The sequence below is a fragment of the Pongo pygmaeus genome, chromosome 20, assembly GCF_028885625.2.
Source record: "Pongo pygmaeus isolate AG05252 chromosome 20, NHGRI_mPonPyg2-v2.0_pri, whole genome shotgun sequence".
Classification (NCBI taxonomy): domain Eukaryota; kingdom Metazoa; phylum Chordata; class Mammalia; order Primates; family Hominidae; genus Pongo; species Pongo pygmaeus.
In genome coordinates, this window is record NC_072393.2 from 15,307,278 (window position 1) to 15,318,739 (window position 11,462).

The 11,462-nt window shown below is 41.4% G+C and overlaps 1 protein-coding gene across 1 annotated transcript; it reads left to right on the forward strand.

Moving 5' to 3' along the window:
- Positions 1-6,937: 6,937 nt before the first annotated feature.
- LOC129020224 (olfactory receptor 7A42) lies at positions 6,938-7,765 on the forward strand. Its single transcript, XM_054464278.2, has 2 exons — positions 6,938-7,292; positions 7,578-7,765. Exons 1-2 carry the CDS (start codon positions 6,938-6,940, stop codon positions 7,763-7,765), a joined length of 543 nt encoding a protein of 180 aa, XP_054320253.2.
- The last annotated feature ends 3,697 nt before the right edge of the window (positions 7,766-11,462 follow it).

An 11,462-nucleotide genomic window follows, 5' to 3' on the forward strand; every position in this document is an offset into this window, starting at 1 on the left:
TCTGCTTAATTAATTCAGGTTTTTGTTTATGACACTAAAAAGGGACATGAACATTGACCTCAGCAGTGTGCTGCTCACTGTTGATATTTAAGTGATGGAAGCATAATGAGAAGACGGAACTGTAGGCATAGAGTGGTTCCAGTAGAAGCAGAACAAATGTCCATGAATCTCTGCAATTTTCGGAAGCAGACAAATAGGGTATTGGCTGTGGAGGGATACACACTGATGTGAGCGCATTCTTTTTTTTGTTTTTGTTTTTGTTTTTGTTTTTTTGAGATGGAGTCTGGCTCTGTCGCCCAGGCTGGGGTGCAGTGGGGCGATCTCAGCTCACTGCAACCTCTGCTTCCCAGGTTCAAGCGATTCTCCTACCTCAGCCTCCTGAGTAGCTGAGACTACAGGCACCTGCCACCATGCCCAGCTAATTTTTTGTATTTTTAGTAGAGATGGGGTTTCACCATGTTAGCCAGGATGGTCTTGAGCTCCTAACCTTGTGATCCGCCTGCCTCGACCTCTCAAAGTGCTGGGATTACAGGCATGAGCCACTGTGCCTGGCCTCTTTTTTGTTTTTAAGATGGAGTATATTTGAGCATGCTTCCACACTGGTGAGAAAGATCCAGACCAGTGGATTGTTTGCTAATGCTCCTTACAACAGTAGGTCGTGAGGCATATGTTTTGCAGTAGTCTCCCTTCATGCTAGGTAGTCAGATGGAAAAAGTATACATTGGATAGGTGGAAAAGGGTACACTAATGAGCTTTATTTGCAATTATTTCTTCACTGCTGAGTCTGAATATATTTGTGGGTTTCTTAGACATTTACTTTCTCAATTGCAAATTGTCTGTGTGAGTGCTTTGCTTTCAGGGAATGGGTTTGTTTGCAGTGTCTTTATTTCTGTTTTTGATTGCATTCTTTCAAACATAAGAACTGGAGTTTTAGGCCAGGCAGGGTGGCTAATGCCCATAATCCCAGCACTTTGGGAGGCTGAGGTGGGCAGATCGCTCGAGGTCAGGAGTTCAAGACCAGCCTGGGCAACATGGTGAAATCCCATTTCTACAAAAACAAACACAAAAATTAGCCAGGCATGGTGGCATGCACATGCAGTCCCAGCTACTGGGAGGCTAAGGTGGGAGGATGGCTTGAGCCCAGGAGGCAGAGGTTGCAGTGAGCTGAGATCATGCCACTGCACTCCAGCCTGGGTGACAGAGCCAGCCCTTATCTCACAAAACAATAAAAGGAATTGGAGTTAAGGTGGGGTATATTTGAGTACATACCATCACCTTTGCTGTTTAACATTTGGTTATTTTATGTACATATAGATGTACAGCATATTTTATGTACGTATAGGTGCATCTATATATGTATAGATACATGAAAGTTTGTAAGTTTTGTGTGGTCAAATCTATGTGTCATACTGTGTTCCCCTGATTGCTTTTATAAACATACAAAGTTCTTCTGCATCATTTGAGTAGATAAATGGCCCTTAATACATTTCCAATTTATTTTCACCTGTGTTATTTGTAATTGCACCTTTGTCCTTTTGTTGTTCAATCTATTTCTACAAGTCACACTGTCTTTGACCACCATTTGGAAGACATTCTTTTTCTTCGTTTGACTAAAGATCACCTCTATCTTTTATAAACATATTTGATCCATGTTTCTTTACGTAAGATAAAACTATAAATTTAGATACCTCTCGCTCAATTATACAGTATATTCTCTTGTGACTAGGTCTGTGTTTTGTTTTGTTTTGAGACAGAGTCTCACTCTGTTGCCCAAGCTGGAGTGCAGTGACACGATCTTGGCTCACTGCAACCTCCGCCTCCCAGGTTCAAGCGATTCTCCTGTCTCAGCCTCCCAAGCAGCTGGGATTACAGGCATGCGCCACCACACCCGGCTAATTTTTGTATTTTTTGGTAGAGATGGGGTTTCTCCATGTTGGCCAGGCAAGTCTTGAACTCCTGATCTCAAGTGATGCTTCTGCCTTGGTCTCCCAAAGTGCTGGAATTAGAGGCATGAGCCACCACACCCAGCCTTGTCCTGGTGTTTTATGTTTGTACTTTAGTAAATTGGCTCCAAATGTGTCCCATGAATTGAAATGCATCTCCTGTTTATTTTCATATGCTGCCTTGTGTTCTGACCTTTGTATTCTGAGTCATCTTTTGGAATATATTGAGTCTAGATCCCTTTATTCTTAAAAGGAATATTTCTACCTCAGTAGTATGTTATATTCTCTTATGCCTAGGTCTTCGCAACTATATTTATCCACATTGAAATCATTAAATTACTATTTCGTGTCTCGTTTCAGTTCATTCCTGATGCTTCTTTTGATTTTATTTAATATATTGTTATTTTGAAACCACTATATTTAAACTGATTTTATTCTCTTGCCTTTCTTTTCATCTCATTACTTCTCATTTTCTTAAAATGTGTTTCTATACGATGCACATGTATTCACATACGTTTGTGAAAACACAAAAGTGAACAAAGCAAATTAAGTCCCCGCTCATTTATATTTGGCATGAGAATGGTGAAGACAGGTTACAATGAAATAAATGTGTGTATGACACAATGTCCTCAGGGATTAATTGCATGAAGAAGGCATTTCAGTGTAAAAGGACTTGTCACGGTGTGTGCAGAATTTTACGTAGTAATATCAGCGAAGCCTTTGCATGTTGCAAAAAGACCAGAACCAGAACTAGAGTGTGCCCGTGGGATTGTAAATAAAGAGACCAAAATCCAAAACCCCAAAAAATAGCAAAGAATAGATTGCCAGCCGGCGCGGTGGCTCACGCCAATAATCCCAGCACTTTGGGAGGCCGAGGCGGGTGGATCACTTGAGGTTAAGAGTTTGAAACCAGCCTGACCAACATGACAAAACCCCATCTCTGCTAAAAATACAAAATTAGCCGGGCGTGGTGGCGCATGCCTGTAATCCCAGCTACTCGGGAGACTGAGGCAGGAGAATCACTCAAACCCGGGAGATGGAGGTTGCAGTGGGCCGAGTCCACGCCATTGCACTCCAGCCTGGGCAACAAGAGGGAAACTCTGTCTGAGAAAAGGTGCCCGCCTCTTCATCTTCTGTCGGACCATATAAAAACCAATTTTCCAAATCAATATGAAATAGGCTACAGGAAAAACAAGTTTTTTACTGTTTCATATATTAAAAATGCCCAAATTTGGTTGTTCTTGGTTGAATTGTTGGTTTATTTCCTTTGCCCATTCTTTCCATGGATATGTTCAATCTCTAAGTGTCTTGACCCCAAAATGATTTCATAACTTTTATCTTTTGGACAAATTTGTTTTTTATCTTCTATTGTTTTGGTGGAGTATCAAGGAAAATATTGGGAGTTGGAGTGTGGCCGTAACCAAGGAAGCCTTTGCTTTTTTTTTATTAATTTTTTTTTATTGCCATAGGTTATTGGGGAACAGGTGGTATTTGGTTACATGAGTAAGTTCTTTATTGGTGATTTGTGAGATTTTGGTGCACCCATCACCCAAGCAGTGCATACTGCACACAATTGGTAGTCTTTTATCCCTCACCCCCTTCCCACCCTTTTCCCTGAGTCCCCAAAGTCCATTGAGTCATTCTTATGCCTTTGCATCCTCATAACTTAGCTCCCACTTATGAGTGAGAACATACAATGTTTGGTTTTCCATTTCTGAGTTACTTCACTTAGAATAATTGTCTCCAGCCGGGCGCAGTGGCTCACGCCTGTAATCCCAGCACTTTGGGAGGCTGAGGCGGGCAGATCACCTTCGGTCAGGAGTTCGAGACCAGCCTGGTCAACATGGTGAAACCCCATCTCTACTAAAACTACAAAAATTAGCCAGGTGTGGTGGCAGGCGCCTGTAATCCCAGCTACTCGGGAGGCTGAGACATGAGAATCACTTGAATCCGGGAGGCGGAGGTTGCAGCGAGCTGAGATCATGCCATTGCACTCCAGCCTGGGGGAAAAGAGGGAGACTTAGTCTCAAAAAAAAAAAAAAAAAAAAAGAATAATTGTCTCCAATCTCATCCAGGTCACTGCGAATGCCATTAATTCATTCAAGCAAGCTATTTCTTCTTCCTAGTCTCTCAGGAATTATCTGAGGTTATTAGATTTTTCCCCCCTTGGGTTTTATTTAATTATCCTCTGTATGTTTATCAAGCAAAATTGTTGTGTTTTTATAATTTTTTATGTTTTTTTAAACAGAAGGCAGAACATGACCATACAAAAAAATGGAAAGATAATCTGATATTGAAAGCTTGCTTCATTTCCGTTCCTCTCTAATATTAATGGTGTGACTGGAGGTGAGAATATCTTGCTATAAACACAGTCCCAGGAGTCCTCATTCAGCTTCAAGTGTGTGCCTGTGTGTGTGTCTGTGCTAATTGTGCATGTGTGTGTCTTTCTTTAGTGGGGAGAGTGATTTCAAAATAACATCATTAAACAGAATTGAAAGGAGCCTTGCTAATTAACTGAAACAAGATATGAAGTAGCAATAATTTAATGTTTTCAACATGGATAAATAATTAAAGTTGCAAAGACCTAGGCATAAAAGAATATGACATACAAATGAGGTAGAGATATCCTTTTTAAGAGTAGAGGGACGCAGTGGCTCACACCTGTAGTCCCAGCACTTTGGGAGGCCGAGGCAGGCAGATCACGAGGTCAGGAGATCGAGACCATCCTGGCTAACATGGTGAAACCCCGCCTCTACTGAAAATGCAAAAAAATTAGCCGGGCGTGGTGGCGGGCACCTGTAGTCCCAGCTACTTGGGAGGCTGAGGCAGGAGAATGGTATGAACCTGGGAGGCGGAAGTTGCAGTGAGCCGAGATCGCGCCACTGAACTCCAGCCCGGGCGACAGAGCGAGACTCCATCTCAAAAAAAAAAAAGAAAGAAAAGAAAGGGACCTGGACTCAATATATTCCAAAAGGTGACTCAGAATACAGAGGTCAGCACGCAAGGCAGCATATGGAAATAAAAAAAGGATGCATTTCAATTCATGGGACATGGAGCCAATTTATTAAAGTGCAAATAGAAAACATCAGGACAAGGCTGGGCGTGGTAGCTCACGCCTGTAATCCCAGCACTTTGGGAGGCTGAGACAAAAGGATCACTTGAGGTCAGGAGTTTGAGGTTTGAGACCAGCCTGGCCAACATGGTGAAGCCCCATCTCTACCAAAAAATATAAATCTTAGCAGGGCATGGTAGCAGGCACCTGTAGTCTCAGCTACTTGGGAGGCTGAGGCAGGAGAATCGCTTGAACCCAGGAGGCGGAGGTTGCAGTGAACCGACATCATGCCACTGCACTCCAGCCTGGCCGACAGAGTGAGACTGTGTCTCAAAACAAAACAAAACAAAATCTGGGCAGAGGGACTTCTTGTATTTTGAAGCTTCAGCAGCAATGAAGTCACCTTATAGTGCAACATCTTCTGACACCATCTCCCATCACTTACCTCTCACAGATTTCCCTGCCACGCTGGCTTCCTTGTTGGCCTTGAACATCTGAAATCTTCCTCTGCACCTTTGCACTGGCCATTCTTTCTGCTGGGCACACACATTCCCAGATATCCTCATGGCTCCCGGCTTGTCTTCCTTGAGGTCTCATTTCTGTTTTTAAAAATTTCAGCTTTTATTATAGATTAAAGGGTACATGTGCAGGTTTGTTACACAGGTAAATTGTGTGATGCTGAGGCTTTGGGTCCTAACAATCCCATCACTCAGGAGGTAAGCATAGGACCCAACAGGTGGTTCTTCAGCTCACATCCCCCTCCCTCCATCCTCTGTCCAGTGGTCTCCAGTGTCAATTGTTCCCATCTTTATGTTTATGCATATTCGAAGTTTAGCTACCACTTATAAATGAGAACATGTGATATTTGGTTATCTGTTCTTGCATTAGGTCGCTCAGAATAACGGCCTCTAGCTTCATCCATGTAGCTGGAAAGGACATGATTTCGTTCTTTTTTATGGCTGCCTAGTATTCCATGGTGTATGAGTACCACAGTTTCTTTGTCCGATCCACTGTTGATGGGCACCTATCACCTTGACTGCTAGTATTCTCTGGACACCTAGGAAAATTAACATCTTCTATCCACCCTCTCCTTTTTACCTTCTTTCCTTTTCTTATTAGCCTTGGTAACCATCTGACACAGCATATGATTTACTTGTATTCTTCTCCATACTTCACTGTAGGGACTTTTGTTTTTCAGCACTGTTCACTCATTGTCTAGACAGAGCCTGGAACATAAACAACACTCAATTTAAATTCCTCAAATCCATGAAAGAATTTATCATTGAAGTATTGGTTTTTGTTTTGTTTTGTTTTGTTTGAGACGGAGTTTTGCTCTTGTAGCCCAGGCTGGATGGAGTGCAATGGCACCATCATGGCTCCCTGCAAACTCCGCCTCCCAGATTCAAATGATTCTCCTGCCTCAACCTCCCGAGTAGCTGGGATTACAGGCATGCACCACCACATTGGCTAATTTTGTATTTTTAGTAGAGATGGGTTTTCTCCATGTTGGTCAGGCTGGTCTCGAACTCCCGACCTCAGGTGATCTGCCCACCTCTCCCTCCCAAAGTGCTAGGATTACAGGCATGAGCCACCGCATCCGGCAAAGTTTTTAAATACACGACCATTTGGGGAAAGGTTGAGCATCATGGGAAAGGAATTCCTAAGCAGAGATGGGATGGGAGATCTCATAAAGAAGACCAGATCCACACACAAAATGTAGAAATTAACTTGTTGACTGTAGGATATAAATAATAGCTTTTCTGATGGGTGAGTAAAGCATGCTTATGTCATGTATTTTCTCTCTCTCATTTTTTTTTCTTTTTTTGATAGTCGCCTCTACCACATGGAACCAGAGAATGATACACGAATTTCAGAATTTCGACTTTTGGGATTTTCAGAGGAACCCAGACTGCAACAATTTCTCTTTGGAGTGTTCTTGTCCATGTACCTCATCACTGTATTTGGAAACTTGCTTATCATCCTGGTTATCATTTTATGCTCCCACCTCCACACTCCCATGTACTTCTTTCTCTCCAACCTGTCCTTTGTAGACATCTGTTTTGCCTCTACCACGGTCCCAAAGATGCTGGTGAATATCCAGGCACAGAGCAAAGTTATCACCTATGCAGGCTGCATCACCCAGATGTACTTTTTCACACATTTTGTAGGATTGGACAGCTTCCTCCTAACTGTGATGGCCTATGACCGGTTTGTGGCCATCTGTCACCCCCTGTACTACACGGTCATCATGAACCCTCAACTCTGTGGATTGCTGGTTCTGGCGTCCTGGATCATGAGTGTCTTGCATTCCTTATTACAAAGCTTAATGGTGCTGCGGTTGTCCTTATGCAGAGAGTTGGAAATCCCCCACTTTTTCTGTGAACTTAATCAGGTCATCCACCTTGCCTGTTCTGACACCTTTCTTAATGACATGGGGATGTATTTAGCAGCTGTGCTGCTGGGTGGGGGATGTCTCGCTGGGATCCTTTACTCTTACTCTAAGATAGTTTCCTCCATATGTGCAATCTCATCAGCTCAAGGGAAGTATAAGGCATTTTCCACCTGTGCATCTCACCTCTCAGTTGTCTCCTTGTTTTATTGTACGAGCCTAGGAGTGTACCTTAGCTCGGCTGCAATCCACAACTCACACTCAAGTGCAATGGCCTCAGTGATGTACACTGTGGTCACCCCCATGCTGAACCCCTTCATCTACAGCCTGAGGAATAAGGACATAAAGAGGGCTCTGAAGAATTCTTTGGGAGGGAACTAGAAAAGGGCCAGTTGTCCCAGGGCTGAAGCTATATCCATGATTGCAAGGCTCAAAGCCTCAGAGCCAGATATTGCTGTTGTTTAATCAGGTCATGGAAGTGGAAATTGCTCTCTCTTTTTTTTTTTTTTTTGAGACAGAGTTTTGCTCTGTCGCCCAGGCCAGAGTGCAGTGGCGCCATCTCCGCTTACTGCAAGCTCCACCTCCTGGGTTCATGCCATTCTCCTGCCTCAGCCTCCCAAGTAGCTGGGACTATAGGCACCTGCCACCGCACCCGGCTAATTTTCTGTATTTTCAGTAGAGACGGGGTTTCACTATGTTAGCCAGGATGGTCTTGATCTCCTGACCTCGTGATCCAACCGCCTCTGCCTCCCAAAGTGCTGGGATTACAGGCATGAGCCACTGCACCCGGCTGGAAATTGCTCTATTTATTTCCTGAAGTTTCCATTTCTTTTATCTCAACTGCTTCGTCAAACTTAAGCAACTCCTATTATTAAGCTTTCCTCTCTCTCTAATATTCAACAGACTTTCCCCTTGTTTTCCTCCTTTCTCAAAATTATTCCCAGCCTTGGGTCAGAAACAATTTGGAGATTCCCATTTGCCTCATAGGGTGATGAGTTGTACTATTCCTATGGAATAAACTACACTTGGCACTGAGGCCATTTATGTAATTTTATTGGAGAAGAATTTCTGAGGCTATGGTTTTTCACTTTTTGTGTTTGTCATTCATTTCTGTATCACTACCTTAATTGATCTTCCTGATAATGTAGACTTTAACTTACTAGGGTATTTTATAGCTGGTTATGGGATTTTTCACTCCCATTAGGATCCTGTTCTCTTCTTGAACTCAGTATTCATGGATTCTACTATATTTACCGGCCCTGAGTACTTAGTCAAAAGTTGCTCATCAAATAAATGTTCCAAGTGTAGTCTACACAGAAAAACAAATTGGCATAAATCAATTGGCTTTACATGGCCTTAGAGTTAGAGATGACCTTAAATATGATAGAGTAACATTTTCAATTATGTACTAAATTTCTATGGAAGGTTTGTTTTCGATGATGTACATCTACTCATTGAAGTGTGGAAGCTTGTTGTTCATGTGTAATGAGGTTTGTTGATCTGAGTGAAAGATTTGGTGTCATGGTCTATATTATTTTATTGTATCATCTTGCTGTTTCTACTTGAAAATTCTAGTGTTACCTACAAATATGACTACTTACATTGTCCAAAAAATATTTCCCCCTTTAACAAATGTAATCATAACACAAAATACAGATGATTTAACAATATGTATATTTACTTGATCATCAATTCCTTTACATCTTTTACGATCTAAATTCTTTTCAGTCCTCATGATCAAAGATTATTCTGTTTATATCTGGATATTTATATCTTTCCTGAAAACTGGAAAGTTTTCAGTTATTTTTTTAATAAGCTTTCTGTCCCTTTGTTCATTCCTTCTCTCTTGATTCCTGTTAATTCAAATATTTACCCTCTTTATGCTGCCCCATAAATCCCATAAGTTTTCTTCACTCCTTTTTATTCTGTTTTTCTCCTCTGAGTGTATGTTTTCTAATAATCTGTCTTCAAGTTCATAGATTATTTCTTCTGCTTTATCAATCCTGCTGTTGACACTCTAGATTGCATTTTTCATTTCATTCATTGTATTTTTCATCTTGAGAATTTCTAGAGTTTTTTTATAATTTCAGTCTCTCTGTTAAATTTCAAATTTTGTTCATTTATTGTCTTTCTGATTTTGTTGAATTGTTTCTCTGAATTTTCTTAAAGTTTGCTGCACTTCCTTAAAACAATTATTTTTTAATTCTTTGTCAGAAAGTTCATATATCTCCATTTCTTTCTTTTTTATTTAAAATATATAAATAAATACATAATCGTTTTTTAAAAAAATTAAAAATCACAATACAACAATAAAAATAATACAAATTTTTAAATAAACAACTATTTACAGAGCATTTACACTGTATTCAGTATTATAAGTACCCTGGAAATGATTTAAAGTATACAGGAGAATGTGCATAGCTGATATGCAAATACTATGCCATTTTATATAAGGGACTTCAGCATCAATGGATTTTGTTATCTGCAGGGTGTCCTGAAACCAATCCCCTGCAGATAATAAGGAATGACTTACTATAGGGAAGAAAAGTGAGAGGTTAGCCCAGGAATAAAGCATTGACCAGATGAATGTTGCATCACTTGAACACATGAGCGTTGTAAACTCTATAGTAGGTCTTCTCATCTGGTGAGAAAGATCTCATCTTGTTGACTATTCCTTCAGGCAGAAAATTGTCACTCAGAGGGGATGCTGTGTCTCACTATTCTGATTTTCTGGAACTGTTTTAATGGTATTTCATTTGGGCTTTAAAAATCAGTCCTAGCCATGCATAGTGGCTCATGCCTATAATGTCAGCATTTTGGGAGGTTGAGGCAGGAGGATCACTGGAGCCCAGGTTGTTCCCAGACCAAAGTAAGGGTCAGGCTGCTTATTCTCATGGCCTATTAATGAGATGCAAATGAACTAGGGAGGAAGAGAGTTTTTATTTCTGTAACTGGTTACAGGGAGAAGGCCTGGAAATTGTCACCAGATCAACTCAAAGATTACAAAGTTTTACAGAGCTTATATACATTCTAAGCTATATGTCTATGTGTAAGTGTGCGTTCATCTAAAGACATAAGTGATTAACTTCTTTTAATCTATAACTAAGATCTGAGTCCTGAAGACCTTCCTCTGGAGCCTCAGTAAATTTACTTAATCTAAATGGGTCCAGATGCTGGGGTGATTACCCTTATCTTGTCTCCCGATAGATCATGGAGGTTTAGGGAGTTCCTTCAGACCCCCAATAAACTTGTTTGTGGATGCCTGGGGAGTTTTTTCAGACCCCCAATAAAACTTGTTTAATCCTAAATGGGTCCTGTTAAGAATTCCCTCACTATCTTCTCATGTTTCAGGGCCCAGGAAAGGCCTAGGCAAAACTCTGGGTAGCCTTTTTTTTTTTACATTCCAGCCTTTGTATAAAGGCACTGGCTCTATCAGTTTTTAATATTTAACTTAACCACTCAGTCAGTGCTGAAACAGTTGTCACAGAGGCCTGCGTTAGTAGGACCTGGCCTGCCACAAGGTGTTTGAGACCAGCCTGGCCAACATAGCAAGATCCCATCTCTATCGAAAAAAAAAATGAAAAAAAAATTGGTCCTTTGTGAATTGTTAAAGATGGTCTATATTCTCTGGAATGGAATAACAAAGAGCATCCAATGGACTTGTTTTGAACCTGCAAAAGTGTAGATACCTGCAGGGTCCTGCTTGGACAGCCAGGCAAGCCACCTCTCATCTTACTTCTCTTTGCATGCCTGGAACTTTCTCTATATTGCACCTTCAATAGTAAGAGTAGAACTTGTGGCGAAGTCATTGGAATGGTTTTGTTCGGAGTTGTGTTTGGTCCCTGTCCACAGCTCCAAGTTAAGTTGCTGAGGACTCACAAGGTCTTTAAAAACAAAAACAAAAAAACAAAACCTGCCTGCTCATGCGCAAAGAAACTCCATCTAAAATGTTGAGGCCAGGCGCAGTGGCTCTCACCTGTAATCCCAGCACTTTGTGGGGCTGAGGCCAGTGGATCGCTTGACGTCAGAAGTTTGAGACCAGCCTGGCCAATGTGGTGAAACCCCGTGTCTACTAAAA

Bases quoted from the DNA above. Each gene is read 5' to 3' on its own strand.
- LOC129020224 (XM_054464278.2), top strand. From the start codon at position 6,938: ATGTACCTCATCACTGTATTTGGAAACTTGCTTATCATCCTGGTTATC. The intron at 7,293-7,577 runs GTGTCTTGCATT...CTCACCTCTCAG, and splicing joins TCTGGCGTCCTGGATCATGA to TTGTCTCCTTGTTTTATTGT.